The sequence below is a fragment of the Sinocyclocheilus rhinocerous genome, unplaced genomic scaffold (genome assembly GCF_001515625.1).
Source record: "Sinocyclocheilus rhinocerous isolate Xijiao unplaced genomic scaffold, SAMN03320098_v1.1 scaffold166, whole genome shotgun sequence".
Classification (NCBI taxonomy): domain Eukaryota; kingdom Metazoa; phylum Chordata; class Actinopteri; order Cypriniformes; family Cyprinidae; genus Sinocyclocheilus; species Sinocyclocheilus rhinocerous.
This window is the reverse complement of record NW_015633186.1, coordinates 2,128,093-2,149,972: the sequence shown is the minus strand read 5'-3', so window position 1 is coordinate 2,149,972 and position 21,880 is coordinate 2,128,093. Positions and strand designations below refer to the sequence as shown.

At 39.6% G+C, this 21,880-nt stretch overlaps 1 protein-coding gene across 2 annotated transcripts in view; it reads right to left on the bottom strand.

The window, feature by feature from the left end:
- LOC107743664 (lissencephaly-1 homolog A-like) overlaps positions 1 to 21,880 on the bottom strand; it is a 60,782-nt gene that overhangs the window by 4,901 nt on the left and 34,001 nt on the right. For both annotated transcript variants that reach the window (XM_016557023.1, XM_016557024.1), the window contains 6 exons: positions 10,461 to 10,545; positions 6,379 to 6,453; positions 5,948 to 6,154; positions 3,484 to 3,652; positions 984 to 1,086; positions 399 to 627 (listed from right to left, as the gene is read on the bottom strand). In XM_016557023.1, coding sequence (XP_016412509.1) covers positions 399 to 627; positions 984 to 1,086; positions 3,484 to 3,652; positions 5,948 to 6,154; positions 6,379 to 6,453; positions 10,461 to 10,545 — 868 coding nt within the window. The remainder of the gene's footprint in view (positions 1 to 398; positions 628 to 983; positions 1,087 to 3,483; positions 3,653 to 5,947; positions 6,155 to 6,378; positions 6,454 to 10,460; positions 10,546 to 21,880) is intronic.

Here is a 21,880-nt window from a genome sequence, read left to right as displayed (position 1 = left end):
AAAAGAAGTGGGGAAAAATGGGTTGACCTGTAATAACATCTAAAAGCTGGTTTCTTATGGCCTCTGTGTAGACTTCTTTTAGAAATTATTTTTACCTGGTATTTTACTGTATTCATTTTGCACATATTACATGTTACTATTGCTAATTACCAGTGGTGGACGAAAAAAGTACAACAGTAAAAGTATAACCCCAAGTATGATTTTAATTTACAATAATCAATACTAAAATTTGGCATTAAGGCACAGTTTTGTGGGCAAATAAAGGTCCATTGACTATTGGCAATAGTGTAGTGGGTTCATTGAAAAGAACTGTTAATGTAAGCAGTTTCAGAAAACATCAACAATTACTGAAAATAAAAAACTGTTGCATATTTGCCATTTTCACTCTGTGCTCTCACCTCTGAGCCAGTCGCCTCTAGGATGGTGGGATGGGCGCTTTCAGGGGCCCAAGAAATGCACTCCACAACATGCTCATGCTCACGCAGCTCCGCCTTGCATTCTTTTGTGGCCACCACCCAAACGCGCACCGTCTGGTCATTAGAACTACTAGCGATCAGGGTCCCATCTTGGTTGGGCCGCACCATGCGCACCCACTCTCTGTGGCCGGTGAATGTCTTGACACAGTACCTGTTTAGCAATGCCAACAAACACAGATTTCACCACATTTAGACATTGACATTTCTAGTATAAAATAGCATTTGCAAGTTCACATCTCAGATGTGTTTGCAAGTCACATAAGAGGTTTGGCCTATTTGATTACAACATGAAAAAATGCTTTGAGAGCAGAATTTCACTTTGTTTTTTGTTCAACATTTACACAGGTGCTTTTCAGCTGAAGAAACTCAATACAGTAACTAAAAGGACTGCTTTGTTGGAGCAGACTATGGTTATGAACATTAATCTAAGATCAACAACCTTTGTTTCGGCAGCCAAGACCTTTTAACCAATATGCACATTTTGAGAAACCTTGCTCAATGACTTACCCAGTGGCCACCTCCCACATTTTAATGGTTTTATCCCTTGAGGCAGAAACTATGTGATCTCCATTGGGCATAATAGCTACAGATGAAACATTATGGTCATGCCCTGAAAAAAAATAAAGTAAAGAATTAAGTGTAAAATATTCCAGACTGTCCTGAAATTGTCATCCAAAGAAGAACCAACAATGTCTGAGATGGATACACTGAATTAATTTTTCGATTCAGCACATAAATATACACATTTCTACCATACACATCAAACAGTCATGCACATTATCATTTTACAATGAGTGGTTAAGCTTTAAAACATATTGAACAATTTAATGGAGAATAAGATGCTGCTAATTTGCCTTGGGCTGCTTTGTTCTCACAGTGTGCGGGCAAAGAGATGAGTTAATTACATAGGACGCCATTTTTAAGCTCTTGAATAGATGATGAAACTAAGTAGCCTAGAAAAAGCAGTCTTAAATATGGGGGGAGAACCATAAAATGTTATCTCGTCTCGAAGAGGATAATTAAACTGCTGTCCAAATCTCCTAATCTTCCACTAAAGCAGCCGAGCCACGAAGCGAGACGGGCGAGAGAGAGAGCGAGCGAGCAGAAGGGGACTTGCAAACAGAGGGAAGGGGGGTCCCTTTGCCACCTCTTCAAATCTGTGCTAGAACAGTCTACCCTAGTCTCAGGGCAACATGCCAGCTTTAGTGATGGGTGTAAATTACGAGCCTTTGGATTTGTGGATATTACAAACTGGCACACGCGTTATTTGGATTATCACCACTCAGGATTTACACATTTTTGATATGGATTACAAATGACTTGAGGAAAACTCTGAGAACACTTGATTCATTTTTGTCATGAAACATGAAAAGATATTTATGAATTTCAAAAGTTCAAAGTTCAAAATCAACACAGAGGGGACACTATCCATCATTACTGCCCTGAATCATTGCAAAAGCACGTGTATTTTGATGCACAGTGCAAACACATATGTCTGATAAAATTTTGTGCATTTTTTGCATGAAACTGTGAATTGCCATGTGCATTGGTGAGGTTTTGACACAGTTTGAACTTCATAATTAGTAGAATGTGGAAAGTGGCTGGATGAGAGTTTTGGCCCCATCCCCCTTCTCTTCACAGCTTTTCACACCGACTGTTTTTGTGCTTTTCCAAACCTGTGGTGAGATCTGACCCGAGCTGAAATGGGGGTTTCATGACACTTAAAAGTGTTAACTATCCATCTAACACAGGGGAAGACATGTTGACATAATACACAACCCGTAAGACAAAATGCAAATTCACTTGTGGTGTGATCTCCCATCAGAAAAGCCTGAAGGCTCACATTTCATATTAAAATGTACCAAGCAATTAGAATTTTAAACATGGGCACATTAAGGAACACATTCTCACTTTTGTAGAGTGAGGGGGAAAAAAAGTTAAAATGCTCTAAAAATATATCTTAATTTTAAGAAAATGTAATATAGTATTACAGTATATTAAATATATTTTTATAAATTATATAATGGAGCCTTTCTCCTCTTATTCACATTTCTGGGTTTCTCAGAAGTGGAAGTCATCATAGTTGGTTAAACTTATATCAAAGTGAATGGGAGACTAACTCAAATATATTTTTTGCATTCTCATTTGGTTAAATCTAGGGCTGAACGATTTTGGAAAATAATCAAATTGCCGACTTGAAGCAGCGATGGGTGTGTGTCATCAAAGTACTGCGAGAGCTATAAGAGAGCGCGGACGTCTCCTTATGCTTTCTCTCGCTGTACTTTGATGTCATACACCGATCTGATCTTCAAGTCGAACACCCCTCTTTACTCTCGCGTGTCACGTGACCGTGTAATCGCAGCCTCTGCGATTGAAAAATCGCGTTATTTCATATCGCGATATTATCGCAAATGCAATTAATCGTTCAGCCCTAGTTAAATCGCAAAAGAAAAACACCACAATACTATTTTCACAACTTTCAAAAATAGGAAAAAATAGAGAGAGACTGATAACAGCAGTCAGAAGAGAGAACAATGTCAAATTTACTGTCACTCCCATAGCTGCTGTATTAGATAATGCCTCACATTTTTTATAATCTGATGCAACGGTAATACAAAACAAAGTACAGTATCATAAATTTACAATATATTTGTTTTAAATATTTGTAATTTAAATAAAACTTTTCAGGATTTACAATGCTGATGACTGTTTAAAACACATCAAAGTCTGTGAAAAGGTTCCATGAATTATAATGTATCTATAGTTCTTAAATATTATAATGATTATAAAAAATAAAACTTTCATAAACAGCACAGATATATTTGAGAAAATGTGTTAAAGGATGGCTTCTAATACAGGAAGAATCTCTTCTATGGATTTGTTGGCAAGCTGGCACATTAATGAGCTGCATTCAACACCTGCCTCCTGACACTCTATTCCCCACTGAGACACCCCTCCGCTCCTAACAGTTCCCAGAACCAATGACAACATATGACACCATGCTCACCGTGCATGGTCCTGATACACTCGAAGCCCTGGAAGTCCCAGAGCTTAATGGTCATGTCCGCTGAACAGGAGGCTAGCAGCTTTCCAGTATGGTCAAAGGAAATGTCCTGCACCGAGTCTGTGTGGCCCTTGAGGGTCCGCTCAAAGTCGCCCGTTTCATAGTCCCATACCTGGATCAGACATAAAAAACACATGCTTTAGCCCAAGATGAACATCTCTTCAATAAACAAAAAAAGCCATTAGCTTGTTTGGCAGCTTGTAATGATGATAAGGTAAAGCATAAAAGACAGGTCTGGGCTTGTAGCTGCTATTATATATTCAGCAAAACATTTGTCATGCAGCCAGCTTTTAAAAACCATCAAACATGCCAGATTGCCCTCTGGATACAATCTGAACATTTCATTCAGACTTTATCTGCCTCAAGAAAGAATTGTCAGAATTTCTTCCCATATTAACCTTACAGTATCTACTGCACTCCAAGCGAAAACTGTGGCTGAATATTTTGACATCATGTTTTCCCTGAAATTCAGTTTTCATCATTTTCTTTATCATTAAAGCATTTTTGTGAAGTGAGGCGAATGTTATCTGCTTGTTCGCCTGGATGCAGCAGTATGATAAACAGCCTCAGGGCTTAATGTGAAGATCAGGTTTCAGCAGTTTCTAGGCGGCAGACACACAGGGATAAGCTCTGTCTGCTGCACAGGGGGCCGGTGACAGAAGCCCTTCCACCTGCTTATCTGTCTCCTGCTTCCAAAGAGGGAGACTGAACCCAACCAGCCGAGTTCTGACAGAAAACATACACATGAAAAGCCTGATGTGGCACACCTGGGTTAGTAAAGCACGTAAGCTGTACCCATGTTGCGGAGACTGCAATATTATTATATAGAGTGTATACTACTTGTATCTGCCCTCATTGATCTGTCTGCATGTGCCTGAACATCAACTTGCTCACCTTAACAACAAAAATCTAATTAAATTAAATCAAATTAATAAAAATAAAAAAAAGAGAATTTTAGGACCACAGCAAACCTAAGCCAAAATTCTGGCTGATACTAATGAGGCAATAATTATTTTCATACTATGGCAGATTCCTTAAAACTCTGAGCCTGAACTAAGACTGTACATAACCAGGCTTCAAATGCATGGGAAAGGAAAAATAAAAGAGCATGCTGAAAATCAACTAAGCAGTGCTGCATGAACCAAGCGGGCTTATTTTAGACTAGAGTGTTGACTGTTCAGACAAATTGTGGCGATGAAAGATATGACTGCATGTTTGAGTGCACGTCATATGTTCATGCGCATGTATAAAATATCACAGTTTGGAAAAATATACTTGTGCATGAAACGGAACTGCAAACCATTTGGCTGATTAAATAACCAGGCTAAGCAGAAGCAGAACTGTCTTGTCAAGTGGCTGTCAAACTGCTGATTAACAAAAAGAAGAAAATATTCAAGTTAAAAAGAAGAAAAAAAAGGTCTGCCACAGCCGTCTACATTACACTGAGCAGAGGTTAGACAAAAGCATCTGGCTGCACAGCTTCAGGCTTCCTGACAATTAGCTCTGAATATGTGGATGGAGAGAATGGCGCAGAATATAACTGGACCAGCTCTAGCTGTCTGGTTAAGGGATGCCCATGTTAAGATGGCGTTTTAGGGAAGGGTTTAATAGCACTGAGTACAAAACTAGGGCACAGAAGGAGGGGGCACAGACAGGTTGGTGGCCATAGCTGCCGGCACTGAGGCAGTAGATGAAGCACTCGAAAAAGCAAGGGTTCAGAAAAATAGAGGAACCCTTTGTAGGACGGATTCCAAATAAAACGGAACATAAAAGAGAGGGTACCTTGCATATACTATACCTCTGAATTGTTTGGCTGATCTAAAGAATAAAAACATTTCTTCTTGACTGTAAAAACACCAAAAAAAAAACCTTAATAAGTGGCTATAAATCGATTTAGACTCAATTTCTGCCTGTCCTTTTGGAAGCATCACTGAGGTTGTGTGTACGGTTGCTGGGCACAGTTATGAATAGCAGGCAACCAGAAACTGGGCTTATTACCATGAGAATGTCACACTGCTTGTGCAGACTTGTGTTTTTTGTGTGTCTCAAGAGCCCCTGTATGACCAAAACAGCAGAAAGAGAGGACAGTGCCTGCCTGCAGTCAAATTTACAGCTCATTCAAGACAATACACTAATTATTAGGGCTGGGTTTTTTGGGGGGGCGGGCCGCCCCCCTAAAATAATGGCAGGGGAAACACTGGATATCGTTCCGTAAAAAAGATAATCGATTATTTTTTACCCAGCCCTAATAATTATTTCAGCCAGCAAGGCAGGTCAGTCAAAATTTGATGAGCCATTTTCACACTGTAAATCATGATTTGATCACACCAATTTATCAGAAATGCAAGATCGGTTTTGAAGGGTATGAGAGTGATGGATAACCTACAAAATATACAGAAGACCTCACCTTTATTGTTGCGTCCTCTGAGGCAGAGACTATGACGCTGAAAACAGGATGGAAAATGACTCTGGTGACAGGACTCCTGTGGCCGCTCAGGGCGTATCTCTCAGGAGGACGGGGAATCCATTCTTTGGGGTCTCGCTTCTGTCCAACTGGCCCACCTAAAGTAATCTCTTCTTTTGCCTCATTCAGTTTTGATTCTAATTCCATCACCTAGCAGAAGGCATAATAGGTAAGACTCATCATTACACACATCAAATCACATGAATGAAAGTGACATTTTTGGATTTTGGATTTTTTGGATTTAAAGCTGCAGTAGTTGAAATGCAGCATTTCTTAACCCTAAAATTTAGCATTTCAGGGCATGAATAGTCAATGAGTCAAGTCTGCCTCCATGGTTCTTAATAGGATTTGCATTAAATATGAAATGCACAAACCTTTTTCTGTAATCTGATGACTGAAGTCCATTTCTTTTCCAATAGACCTGCATACTTCTTATCCAATTCCTCATTCTGGTGACAAAACAACACACCACATGAAAAAAAAAAAATACAAGAATTACATACAGCCTTAAGCAAAAAAGAAGGCATACACCTATCACCCCAGTGGCAACTGCAAATTCCCTGTAAATCCCTTCACATGAGTTAATCTCTGGCAGACAAAGAGAGCTTACCAAGATTAAAATTACACAAACACCGCACTGTGAAAAATTTACTTTAGGGTGCCTGGCACTAACTAGACCTTTCTGAAAGTCACATTTATTTCTCAAAATGAGAGATAAATGATTCCCATTGGCATTCTCTAATCAAAAACATTAACACTAGAACCGCCACGGGGCAAATTTTACCCGTGGCTGTTTTTCAAATGTACAGTTTTTTCAAACTGTTTAAAATAAAACCGTAAATTCTCCCAGTAATTTACAATCCAATGTTGTTAAAAATTATTTAGATAAAACCAGATCAAAAAACGGGGCATGTATACCTATAAGCGCCAGCGGGTCAAATTTACCCACCTATATAATGCATGTATTTTCGCGCTGTCATTTTCTTGCCGCTTGTGTGTTAACACTGTACATTTCTAGGCAACGCCTTTCACTCACTGATTTAGCGGTTATCAGTTTCATAAATAAAGTCAAAATGACTAAAAAAGGCGATTTATGGAAGGTAGGTAGGATTAGAAACACTAAATGCCATGAGTGATGGAGAGTCTGATGGTAAATTATGCGTCCTGGGTCGGCTCAGCATCTGATGGCTCATCTGACAGTGATCCAGATATCATATTAACATGTTTTAGCCTAACGTTACTCTAATTGGTCAAACTTTTGTTTAATTATTTAATTTTTGTCTTGCCATATCGTTTATTGTTCGCTACTGTGTTGCTATTCTAGTCTGGCCGTTTCCTGAAGAAAAATACAAAAATCCGATCTATACGATTTTTTTTTGATTACCCAAAGTTTAATGATGTTGTTCTCTTATTCAAATTATAAATTATATAACTAAAATTAATAAATAGGTGAAGCTGTGTGTTTACAGGTTCATAAATTAAGTCAAAAAGACTAAAAAAAACGATTTTTAGAGGGTAGGTAGGATTAGAAACACTAAATGCCATGAGTGATGGAGAGTCTGATGGTAAATTATGCGTCCTGGGTCGGCTCAGCATCTGATGGCTCATCTGACAGTGATCCAGATATCATATTAACATGTTTTAGCCTAACGTTACTCTAATTGGTCAAACTTTTGTTTAATTATTTAATTTTTGTCTTGCCATATCGTTTATTGTTCGCTACTGTGTTGCTATTCTAGTCTGGCCGTTTCCTGAAGAAAAATACAAAAATCCGATCTATACGATTTTTTTTTGATTACCCAAAGTTTAATGATGTTGTTCTCTTATTCAAATTATAAATTATATAACTAAAATTAATAAAGTACCCGCTGGCGCTTTTAGGTATACAGCGACCTCTGGCGGTTCTAATGTTAAGTAGCAAAAGATAATAAATACAGTACTACCAATGGGGTGTCCAATATCTTATGTTTTATATGAATAAATAATAGTAATAAACAAAAAAACACATTAGTTAGATTTATATATTTATTAATATATTACACACACACAAAACATGCATTCACAACTCCACTTCATTAAGACTTTCAGTCTAATTCTGAGGTATGAAAATCCAACAAGACTAAAACCTTGCATTTCCAATCCCTGACGGAAGACATTTGTGTGTTTTTAAATATGCAATCTCACAGTCTCAGCCGGAAAGCAATAGGGTTGGGTACCGAAACCCGGTGCCATATACCTATGTAACCAGTATGTACTAGAACCGAATCAGAATGCAGATTTCGGTGCCACTTAAATGCCTGAGCGATTGATTGAAATATTTGTCCTGGTTCCCCAAAATGGATGAAAGAAACATGGGCGTCGCTAGGCCATTTTTAGCGGGGCTATAGCAATTAGCTCCATAAACTGCACACAAATTCGTGATCGCCTCAGAGACAGTCCCCTTTAAATTTCATATGAAAACTTCGTCTCCTCCCCGCCTTTCAGTGCGCTCTTCAATCCGCAGACCGCAGCGGCACAGCTCGAGCGGACTCAAACAGAAACACAGGACACAAGGTGTGTGTTTATCGATAGATTGTTATAATGTCTGTATCTGTGCAGTTCTTTGTCATAAATACAGTTTACAAAAGGTCACGAGGGAGCAATCTGTTTCCCATCTACTGTAAAGTTTTCGCTCCGTTCACCCCTCATCACACCACAGCTGTTTCCTCCAGCGAAAATCCAGCCCTTAACACAAATGAACGCATACTTTAGAAAACGATCATGTTGCTATTTTCATTTGAAAATGTTATATTTAATATAAAACATATTACAGTGCATGTGGCATACCATACAGTCATTCACAGAACTGATAGTCATGGTTCTCCGAAATGAACGAAGAATCATGGGCGTCACTAGGCCATTTTTAGCGGGGCTATAGCAATTAGCTCCATAAACTGCACACAAATTCGTGATCGCCTCAGAGACAGTCCCCTTTAAATTTCATATGAAAACTTCGTCTCCTCCCCGCCTTTCAGTGCGCTCTTCAATCCGCAGACCGCAGCGGCACAGCTCGAGCGGACTCAAACAGAAACACAGGACACAAGGTGTGTGTTTATCGATAGATTGTTATAATGTCTGTATCTGTGCAGTTCTTTGTCATAAATACAGTTTACAAAAGGTCACGAGGGAGCAATCTGTTTCCCATCTACTGTAAAGTTTTCGCTCCGTTCACCCCTCATCACACCACAGCTGTTTCCTCCAGCGAAAATCCAGCCCTTAACACAAATGAACGCATACTTTAGAAAACGATCATGAATGCTATGTATATTTATTTTAAATATTTTTAATGTTCTTTAAATGTTATCCATCGTTTTTTTGTGGCTCTTTTTTTTTTTTTAAAGTATCGGTTCAGGCACCGTTTCTGTTTTAAAAGTATTGATTTGGCACCGGTATCGTAAAAAACCCAAACGATACCCAACCCTAGAAGGCAATATGAAGAAGTGTACACATGGTTTTCACTAGACTGTTCTCTAACCATCAAAAATGCAAAAAGCATAACGCAACTCCCAGATCTATGGGTAATGAAAAAAGGCTGCCACAGACAAAGAGAATAAGAGGAGAGAGGCTCTTCTGGAGTAATATCAGAGGTGTCCAGCAGAACAGGTGCTGTCTGTGTGATGAGAAGTAGAGTGAGAGAGGTCGTGTCATGCGTCTCTGAGGTAGAAGGGCATTTAAAGCCTCTGCAGAGGACTGATCCACCATCTGCCTGGACCCTCTGCTATGTGTGTTGGCCAATGGCTAAATACCAGTCCCATCAGCCATGCCAGGCTCTAATCACTGCCGTCTGACAGTCCATCAGCTCCCTCCAGCCCTCAGAGAGCCACTTTTCATCTACAGTTATGCCTAAAGTCACATACCCCTGCCACCACACAGAACATCTTAACAGCTGGAAGGATTGATGAAGAAATCTCTTCTGCTAAATGAGGCCGTGTTAATAGCATTCTGGTTAATTAAAGCGAGCTTTTAGCACCATAGACCACCTCTCTGTCCACAAATCTGATCAATAATTCATGCTTTTTCTTCTCTGTACAAAGGAAATAAACAGTTTATCTTCTGTTCAACCAGGAGTGTTTTCAAACAAGAGCTTCTGCGTGTGCCAAGAGCTCTCACATTTCCAGACGGCATATTACAGCGAGGTATTTTCTGCTGAATTGGAGTAATTCTCCTGGTCTAGCCTGTGATAATGGAAAGACACTATTTAGGATGTCCCTTTATCAGTTTGAACCATCGCTGAGACAACAGGGAGCGTCGGGTTTTACATCTGCCACACATCATAATTATCTCTGCGCTGCCTTAATTCAGCACGTGCGCCGTCAGTCACAACCTCACACAGAGGCGCCAATTAAACGGGGAATACTTCAAATTAAGAAATATTGGTTTGACTGGGGTTTAAACGGAGGGGGGTTCCCACACTCACCATGTCTAATTCCGCCTCCTTTTTGAAAACTGAATATGCCTCTTCATATCCATTGGAACGAAGGTAATCAGCTAGCGCTCGGTTTCTGAAAAACAAAGAAATGCCTAATTAGTTCTCTTGATAACCAGGCTTTATGATTGTGGATTAAGAAAAGAGCTGTGGTAAGTGCTTTTGACAACTAAAAGAACATGTGTGTCTGAGCACGTATTCAGACTGGAACACTGGTACACTGGAATTTCGTTATAGTAGACAAAACAGCTACTCATGGAAAACTGCTAAACTGTGTAAACAAAGCATACACAGAGAATCAGGCTTGATAAAGAAGAAGGTGTGGGGAAAAAAAGACTGATATGCAAATTGATTAATACATTTCAGTACTGGCCCAAAGGCATGTCCTTAAAAAGACATTTATGAAGGTAGTTTGTTGGATTAGCATGACTGGATCAATCAACCAAAACAGAAAACAGGAAAACCTGAAAGAAAGCATTAGTGTTCAATTATTTAGATATATCTACTTGTAAAGGGTGAGATTTTATAATGAATTATGTACTACTACTAATATTAATATTACAAAAGTATATATATACACTTTCAAGAAAGACGATAAAATATTAATAATATTAAATATTATTATGCAAGACATTATTATATATAATTATTATTAATAGATATACTATTACATTTAAATATATTAACAAAATATATAGGAAGAAATGTATAATTAAAAAAATAGGAATAATAATATTACTCCATGGCAATGACTGAAGCAAAAAAAAAAACTGCCATTTCAATAAAACATGCCAGGAAAAAAAAAACATTTACAGCTCAAATACAATGTGCGCACATTCACAAAGAATAATTTTACAAATGCTTTCTACTTAAATAAGGAAGGAATATGTCAGTTTGAAGGAAGCCTCCACCTCTGTTTTCAACACATTTTGAGCTGCTGAGGAGTCAGCAAGACTGTGGTGAGCAGAAGATATTCATTGATAGTGGTGATAGTGAAGACAAAGAAGGCTGTCAGAGACGCCACTCTGCTGTCCAAACTCTTCCTGGCATTGTGATGGTAGAAGGATCCACAGCCGTGAGGAAACAAGGAGCCCAATATGGAAATGCCGTTTCAGCGAGACAGCCACATTGTTCACATATACTCTTAAATCAAGATCAAAATCAAGATGGATAAAAAGAATTAAAATATCTATAGACCAGACAACAAAGAGTCTAACAGCACACACAGGCAGAGGGAAAACTCTGGGTGTGGCACGGTTAGAGACAAATGACATGATATATGAAGAGTTCGGTTCCAAAACGTGATAAAGGAAAGTAAATTTTAAATTTTACGCAAAATGCGATATCCGCCGAGTTATACTGTCATGTTTTCTCCCTTTCTTTCCAAACCGCGACAAACACCTGTGACTCCCTTCTCTGCAGAATGCGATATATCCGCTCAACCAATCACAGCGCACCACTCCACGCACTGTAGACAGTAATGGCGGCGCTTTGAATACACCCGGCATCCTAGTTTTCCTCATTTTTTTTGTACTTTGTGATAAGTACAAAAAAAACGATAAATCTGCACGATAAATCGCATGTGATTGTCATGCGCATCTCTTCAGTAAAGCCGGTTCTGTGATTAATAGTAAATCTCCATCACGTGCTTTCAGATGGATCGGTATTTAATACACAGAGCCATAGATCACTGCAATATCGCGTTCATAATCGCAGATGAGTCGCAAAAGGGTCTGAAAGTTGCTAAATCTAGTGCTAAAGTCACGCTCGTGTGTGTGTGAGACGCGGGAGCTGATGGCAGGGGGCCGTGGATATTTGTGGCGGTCAATGTGGATATTGTGGATGAGTTCTTCTGTCATCACATTCTATATTAGTTCTACAGCTTCAGTTTCGGAACTTTCCCGCTTGGTAACATACAGCTGTTCCCTCACCACAGTGCAACAGTGAAAAGGGACCCCTTTCAAACAGTGTCGCGTTCCGAACGTTGTTTAAGCGACATATTGCGGTATTTTAAAAATTCATATCATAAAAATAAACACCGGTGTTCCTGTTATTAGGGTTATTACACTTGTATACAAAACTTCGTATTATGCTTGTTATAGAGTGCGTGACGTCACGTGCACTACCGCCGGTGGCAAGCGACCACCGCGGTGACGCGGTTGTCACGGCCACCGTCACAGCCCTATTTGGTGGACGGGCCAGTTCACTAAGGAGCAGACAATGAAGTGACCGAGCTCTAACACCATATCTACTGCAGCCTGTCACAGTGAGGGTGCTCTGATTAAAGTCAAGGTCAGCACGAGGTTATCTCTCATGTGACAGGCGGCAGGAATGAACTACACACTGCTTCATGCTGGAGGGAACGTGTGTGTGTGAGACTACTCTGCTTTGAGTGGGACATGCTCGACAGATAGCTTCCTAAAGACACAGCCGAACAACAATGCTTCTTTGTGAGTCAAACAGAGCTGTTCAGCAAAAAACTCTGATGATTATGGAAATGTACATTGTGGAAAGTTTTGGGAGTGACAACCGCAGTTAAATGCAGGAGTGAATACCCTGAATTAATGTTCTGTGTGTATATTGTTATACAGGACTCAGTCGCATTTGTTTGACAATGACAAGCAAAGCCACATTTTGCTATTGCACTGTGGTTAACAAAAACCGTGGATGACAACAGGTCAAAACATTCATTAATAACAAAAATTAAAACATCTGAGAAATTAATGAGAAAGATAATTAATTATTTGTCCAAGTCTATGTGTAGCTCATTACTACTTTTATATTTTGGATTGCAATTAAATAAGGTCCATTTTAATTAATCCAAAAATAAAAAATTCTCACCCTCATATTCAAAATGATAATTTTCTTTTGCAGAACACAAAAGAGTATATATTTTTTTGCATTTGTCCATACAATTGGACATCAATGGGGTCCAATGCTTCAAAAGATCTTATTTTGTGTTTTACAAAAGAAACTATATAGGTTTGGAATATCATGAGGGTAAGTAATGAAGACAGAATAATGATAATTTTAAATGTAATGCCCAACAACAAATATTGTATTTAAATGAACATTTTAGTCACAATTATCACACTCTGTCTGGCTGAAAAGTATGAAAGCTTGCTCATTCAGTGAAGTCTTTGAAAGTTTAAAGCGACTTGCTGTTAGGACAAGCCTTTTTGCAAAACAGAAACTCATAACAATTCATAATTTACAGACAAGAATATAACCATGAAATGTAAGTTGTGCTGTAGAAAAGCAATCCTGAAGATCATTAAACAGCAAATGCAATCTGTCAAAAACACAAGTTGCCCACATTAAACTGTGCTTATGAGCTTCTTTGAAGCATTTAATAAAATTCTTGAATAAAACGGTAAGATTAACTACTATGAAGACAAGTGACAACTACATTTAACTGCAGTCTGTATGTGACCACAGTATGTAACTTTTAGTCTCAGAGCCCTTTTTGAATCTATCTTCAGATTATAATTAAGATGGCCACAAGATGATGTTGCAGCGATTCATCTTGGATGTGTTGACGGACAAAAACTCAGTGTTGGCAAAAGCAAACACAAGATCAGTGTTGGCAAAAGCAAACAAGCAAGCACAGTGTCTCCAAACAATAACAAATTACCTTCAATTAACTCCCATTATGAGGTAAAGTGCCATGACATTTAGACCCTCAGATGCATCTTCCCCCCCTCATGCTAGTCCTCACACACCTGCTCACACATCATCCAAACCCCAGATCACAATTACAGCCAGTCACAATAGCTATTTTTTGCGATCTTGCTAGCTGCACAGCCGCAATCCAAATAAAAAAAAGTGGAAATAAACTCTTCAAGCTATAAAAACCCTTCCAGCACTCCAAAACAGGCTTGTAAGGAAGGACATGTAGTACTGAAGATGGCGAGAAAAAGAAAACATTGTGAACAAACAAATGAGTGCTCATAGCTTTGGGCTGGTCTCCATGGAAACCGAGGAGCAGCCTGAGAAGCGAAGTGGCGATGGACCTGAGTGGGCAGAGATACTGAAAACAAGGAACAAAAGAAACTCTTCATTAAGAGAGGGCTTCCTCAAACTAACCAACAACTGTTTCAAAACCAGCAGATCTGCATCCCTAGACATCTGCATCCCTTTTTGGGCAGAATGGGAACATTTGAATATTCAAACTAGGGATGTGCTGGTCTAGTCGACTAGACCTATTGGTCTTTATAGTTCTTTTGCACTTTAATCTGTGTAAAACTTTTAACTTTATACATTTTTCTGTATTGCTTTATTGCATTTAAATGTTCAGTTATTTTTGCTATAAGAAAAATTTATACTGTATTATGACAGCACTTTTTTTAAAACTAAATTTCAACATCGTGATAATACCGTATACCGTGATAAAAGCATGAGCAATTAATTGCAACATGAGAATTTGATACCGGCATATCCCTAGCAGCAAGCGGAATTCATTGAGGGATTTGACAGCGTGATTCATAAATTAAGTATTTCAAATATAGGCCATCTTTTGGGGGTTTCTTGCTTTTAGACTAGTCGACTAGTCGGATACAAAACTTTCGTTTAAACGACAGTCAAAGTAGTCGTCACGCACATCCCTAATTAAAACACAGTGAGCACCTAGGATGATACACCAGGTTTTTTGCAACATGAAATAAAACAACCTTCTTCGCAATATGACAACAGCCAGGTACGTAAGGCCATAAGATTTTCGGGACAGAATCAAGAAATTCAGTCATAATGGAATTTTACTGTATAATAGGGCTGCACGATATTGGAAAAAACTCACATTGCGATATGTATTTTTTCTGCGACATATATTGCGATATGGAAAAAAAATCAGATGACTTCAATAGCTCTATTTGGAAAAAATAATAATCAATGACTGGGGTGATTTTGTAGGCGTAGGTGTATCAGCATAGGAAATAAACAAATTACAAGCATAGATAAATAACAGAACAAAGATACAAATGAAATAAGCAGTGCTTTATATTTTTCAGGTAAGTCTAACAGTATTCAGGTACAGAAATTGAATAATCAAATGTAAAATAACAGCACAGTCTTCACTGTATAAATTAAATCTAACAAATCTGTGTTAAAGCTACAAAAGTGATTTTTCTTTGTGTTTTGTTGTTTGATTAACGTTCAGCGTTTAGAAAGCAACAGGAATATTAAACTGCTGTGATCCAATATACTGTTACACATCCATTTTCTTTCTCAATTGTTTACCTTCACCTAAGCCATAAGCAACTGCGTTTACAAGGATACTTGCAGAGCACAGTATTTCAGGCACAAATAGACGCAGAAGTGAACAGAATTCAGTAATCACGTGCATCTGCGTGGCTCTCACCGAGTCTACAGTATGCGGCACGGCACGACAAATCCCCGACAGTAAACTGATGCCTCGTTCTCTTTATGACGTACTGACACAAAGTTCAAATGATATGCAACGGTCGCCTTGTCGCATCCGGTGTAGACCGACTTTGGGGCCGTTCACATGTCGCGCCTAAAAACGCGTGGACAACACCAGCCACGCTGCTTTCTCCTTTCCAAAGCGCTCGGGAGCTTGCGCTTTCGTGGCGTCTGCCGTTGCTAAGCAACCGTGACCTGTGCTCTCCACGACGACACGGAAGCTTCAAACGCGGAAGTTTCAACAAAGGATAAATGGATTTCCAGCACTGAAAATCGCTTGCAGTAGCTCTGCTACTAAATGTATTTAAAATGGGTATCTCTGTACAGCTGTCGCGTCCGGTGTAGACACCGTGTCTGTGTGTGAGCAAAGAAAACAATCAGTATAAATATAACGATCAGTATAGTAAACATCACACATCCTGCGATGTGACTATCGCGGATGCGCACATCGCGATATCGATGCTGAAACAATATATCGTGCAGCCCTACTGTATAACATGGAATGCCACGGAATTTGACAAAATGTAGATGAATAAATCAAACACAGGCCCGTACACTTAAAATCACAACATGGACTAGTGTCTGTGAATATTAAACAGCAAAAAGACTGCTATTTATATATGAAGTCTGCATGATGCGTCTCATCTACACGTGCACTTGACTTTAACAAGGGAATCCACTGATTCCAATAACTGTATACCGCTTTTTAATTAAACAATGTCAGCTAAATATAATAAGGTAACAAAGAACAAAATCATTTATGTTTAGTTATAGTGAGATGAAGGTCACCTTTACTTCAAATGGTTTTTGTACCTAAATAATTGCAGCTAATTTCTCTCTAAAACAAACAAGGCAGCATGCTTCAGTGGCTCCTTTGCTTCATATTGAGTTGAAATATGATCAGAGCTGATTTTCATGCCATCATGGCCAGTTTCTATGATGTTGGGAAGGAGAATACAAATGCTTTGTTGTTAGCTTTCAAAAGCTATGAGTCATTGCAAGATTTCCTCTATGAATCCAACTCTGTTGAGAGATGCTTTCTGAATTTTGCTTATGATATGGATGGTTTTGTTAGAGGCCTGAAAGAGCTGACCTGTTTGTTCAGGAGCTTGCATTATTTGCATTTACCAGAGTTCCATGGAAATATGATAAAGAATCTGATAATTATGATAAAGAAAGGGCTGTCTGCTCTGAAAACTGCTTGTGGGTAAACATTAGCAAATATTTATAGTGGGTAGGCTACAAGTTAAATGTAGGGACAGTTTCAATTACACATACTCAGGCATGCATGACGCTCGTGGTGTTAACAGCATCTGCCAACTATATGAGGATACTCCACAAGAACTTCATCTCCAGATGCTCTGACACCATGACGCAAGCAGCACAATGAGACAAAATACTATAGAACCTATAAAAATTTGTGATGCTCTCTACTCTGTATGCGACGCGATACAACAATTCAGTAAAATAATGCCTCGTTCTATTTATGATGTACTGACACAAAATTCAAATTGTTTGCAATGGTTGCTTTGTCATGTCCAGCGTAGACAGACTTTAGCTATTGCAGCGTGGTGTGACCATAGACTGTAAAAAAAGATGGACGACGCACCTTCATTCACTTCCATTGAAGAAAAATGAAGCAGCCATTGTCCCAATAGGGCGCGGCCATATTGCGCTTATTTGGGACTAGACATGGGCCGGTATGAGATTTTGACGTAAACAAAGCAGCACTGCGCTGAAACACTGCTTTAATATGAACTACAGAGACGAGATTAAAAGAAAATACCGCGTAAACTTTTCTGAAGACAGTCAGTTCCCCTCAGAAACATTCATATAAACCCCCAAATCAATACTGAGGATTTTCTTCCAATAGTTCGTGCATCATGAACAGTGAGTGATCTGCCTGCTACAGTATTTTTCTCTGTGTGTCCGTCTTCAACGTCTCTGGCTATTAGCATAATGCCGCCCAAATGTGCACGCAAAGAAAGGCGGCGTGGTTTCAGGAACAGCAGTAGTGTTGATGCAGCATGTCAGGGAGACGCGCTGTGTTTCAGTGCTAAAGCAAAAGCACTTTATTTGGCCTTCCGGAAGTAGATGCAATTAGGAATCATTGGTTAAGATTTATTTACAACAGAACAGCACAACCCAGATGTTCGAATTTGTGCAAGGCATTTTATGGTCGACAGTTTTTTGAACCTAGAAGAGTACAAGGCTGGCTGTGCACAAAGGCTATTTCTAAAAAAAAAAAAAGGTCAATTACAACTTTGCTATGACAATCTGGCGCTTCTGAATCAGCGACTAAGTATGTTTTGTTACTAGTTTAAGTATTTGCTATTGACTGTTCAAATGCGGAGTTTTGCGCACCAACAGGAGGAATTCCTACACTTTCAGTCTTTGAGGAGACATGAAAAACAGTGCATACCGCAAGAATGGTATAACGGAAAATATTAGCGGTTTTGAAACTGTGAAATTTTCAAAACGTGGTATACCTTGAAACCGATAATCGGCCCATGCCTATTTGGGACCAGAGTCTGCACAGTAGAGAGCCAAGTGGAGCCGCGTCCCGTCCACACTCCCACATAGTCGATCGCAAGCACATGCCCCTGACCCTTTTTTAAATTAGCCTGACTGCTCCAATTTTTGTCTTCTGATCGCCATATAAGAGGCTTGTGTTAAAATAAGGTAAATACAACTCCAATCTCTTCCTGAAGATCCCGAATAAGCCCGTTGGCACCTCAGTTCACTCAGAGAAGCTGTCAGTCTCAGCTGTCAATCATGACGTCACACTCCCATTTTTATAGCATCACATAACTAACTAAAACCAAACTTATTTAAAAAACAAACACCCTAGCTTACATCAGAGTGATAAAATCTACATCAAATGACAAAAAAACATGTTTGAAGTGAAATTTAATTATTTAGTTTGTTTCACATCCCATTAGATTGCATGAAGAGGCCGGGGTTTATGACCTATACTGGGACCAGCCACCTGGGGGGGCAATCAAAACGCGATGGCTTCACTTTTGAGGACTAGTGCAGCACTTAGGCGCGACACGACAACTGTCGCACTGATGCTGACACAATGCGAGAGTTCACTTCAGTGGCATTTCACCATTTCATGGGAATTGTTCAAATTTCATTTGACTACATTTTAAAAGATTAATTAAATTATTACAGATTTATGCAATCTTTTGATTAATCACCATTTTTGTAATAAATCATAAAACACAGAAAATGTAATTACAGTATGTTTCAGAACCACATGACTGAATCTGCAGCTGAAGAACAAGTCAAACTGTAAATCTAAAGCAGGGCGGTGGCAGTATGTGTGTGCGATGTGTAAAGTGAGCATAAGAGAGAGGCTGCAGGAGAAGAGATGAGGAGCATTACCTCATTCCTTTTGGAGGAGAGTCATCTCGCTCGAACATCATTTCCGCTAAGTGCTTGCTTCCGGATCCACATCACCACTGCCAGCCAGACAGCATCCCGTACCCCTCCCACCTCGACTCCACAAACCCTGCGCTTCGCTCCTCGGTAAACAAACACCGTCTTATCAGACTGCGATGAGCCCCTGTGGGTATATCTTGTCTGACTGGCTCTGGCGTGTGGATTTGCTTTGCTTATTATCCAGCTGCCATCATGTATCAGAACATGGCATCACAGGACTGCAGAAAGAGTCCCTTTGCAGGCTTTAGGAGATGGTAACCTTTGTACAAACAGAAAAAGGAGTCTGATCTCCCCTGCAGCCATCCTGTACATGAAACAACATGGCTGACAAAGTGGCTTTCATCAAAGCCAGCACTCTCTCTGTGCAGCTCTATCTAGGGATTCTACAGGAGAGCCGATTATTCCCTGACAAAAGGCACCCGAGCAGAGGTTGCTGTGGTTCTGCTGAGTAATAGGGGTGGGAATCGCAGGGTACCTCACGATATGATACGAATCACGGTACATGGCTCACGGTACGATAATATCACGATACAGCGATTCTGTGATAATCGATATATATTGCTAGACAATCCTATAACGATACATCACGATATCTGTCTAACTATGAAAACAAAATGCCTGTGAAAAGGTTAAGTGCAAGTTTTCTCTCTTTATTCAAGTCCAAACTGTTAGAAAACAGCACAAAAGTTCTGTAAATCAAATTTAACATGCTAAGTAAATTAATCATTTTATTCTTGGACTTATTAAAAGCTTACACTTTTCTTTGTGTGTAAACCAACACATTTAACTGCTTATCAACTTTATACAGTATATAGCCTATATATATATAAACCTGGTACATTTCAAAATGTACCTGGAGTGTTTTCTCAACCTTTCTTCTCCTCTCATCATAAAAACGGAGCTCCGCACACATGACATGCAGGAAAAAAATAGCCGTTCACAGAGTCTTTTGCGCGCTCTGGTTTGTTATTTCAAATGTAGACGTGCGGCAAGCACACACTCTGCACACTTCTGCGCCGCATTACGGCTCTGACGAGGTTTTGTTTTGTCGTCCATGCCATAGATGCAGATTTATGTTTCTGCCGGTCAGTGCCCACTGCATAACGCGCACTTGCAATATCTGAGAGAGAGGGAGAGCATCCAGTTTTGTTGACAAAAAAAAATGGACGCGCCGGCGGCACTCTCTCACTCATATAGTTAGTGAGGGAAATCCACCTGCGATCCGAGCGGAGAGGTTAGGCTACTCATGGACTGAATAAGCGCTCTGCAGTAATAACGTGATTGGTGCCTATGGCCCACGCTGATAGCTGTTCCGGGGCAGTTTTTTAGTTCTCATTTCCATAAACATATATATAGCAGTAGAGCTAATACAGTGGCTGGAAATCTGTTTATCCTTTGGTTCCTCGTGCTTCCCCATCTTCAGAGAGAACGTGGTTCATGGTTGCTCAGAGCACTTTGGAAAGAAGGTGAAAATGGCACGGCCGCGATTTCCACGCATTTTTAGATGCTGGGAGCAGGGAAATCTATATAGAGCGCCTTATTGTAATAATTAAAATATCGATATTTGGCGCCAGATAACGAGCTCGGGCCGAAGGTAAATACACACAACTACAACGAGTGTGGACCTGCCGCACGTACAACAGCTTTCAGCCGAGATCGGCCCATAGAGAAAAAGCCGTCTGACATCCAGAAGTGTTTTGAAGCATCGGCAGGGCTCTGGCCTATTATCTTCTCACCGATGCCGAGACTGAGCCGACAGTGGCGCATTTCAGCCGGAATCAGCCCGAATGTGCTTGCTATCAGTTTGTTCTCTGCGGCCGGACTAAAATTGTGAACAGATTGCGCTCCCGTCTTCATCCCGAACATGTGGACATGCTCAGTTTTTGAATAGAAATATGAGATAGGTTACTGTTATGAAGGCAGACATTAAAATTAATGTTCACATAAGTGCCGTCATTCAGGCTGTGGATGTGCCTCACACATCCTGAAAAGTAGGGATGCACCGATACCACTTTTTCCAGTACTCGCCCGATACCGATACTTTTATTTTTGGTACTTGCCGATACAGAGTACCGATACCAATATTTTTATTGCATTTGTAAATTTTTTAAATATTAGGTACAGAAACCAAAAGAGTATGTATAATGTTAGTTGGTTAACTTCATTTATCAAATAGGCGTGAATGCGGTAATTACACTTGCTCTGATGGCAGCAGGTAGCCTTCCGTTAACTAAGCTAAACATGCTTAAATTAAAATGCCTAAAGCTAAACCTCCCTTGTATTCACATTTCTAAACCTGTTGTCCAACAAAAGAGAACATTATAACCTTTTTACTCCACAACACCAGTCAAATGCTTCCTTTTGTGATCTGATGAGGCTTCTTGTCACAGAATGACGCAGAAAATATGTTCCATACTTTAAAAAGAATACATTGATTAGCAATAGATTATAAAGTAGGGTGACCATACGTCCTCTTTTCCCCGGACATGTCCTAATTTTGGACCTACAAAAATGCGTCTGGCCGGGATTTCTTAATTGCCCAAAAT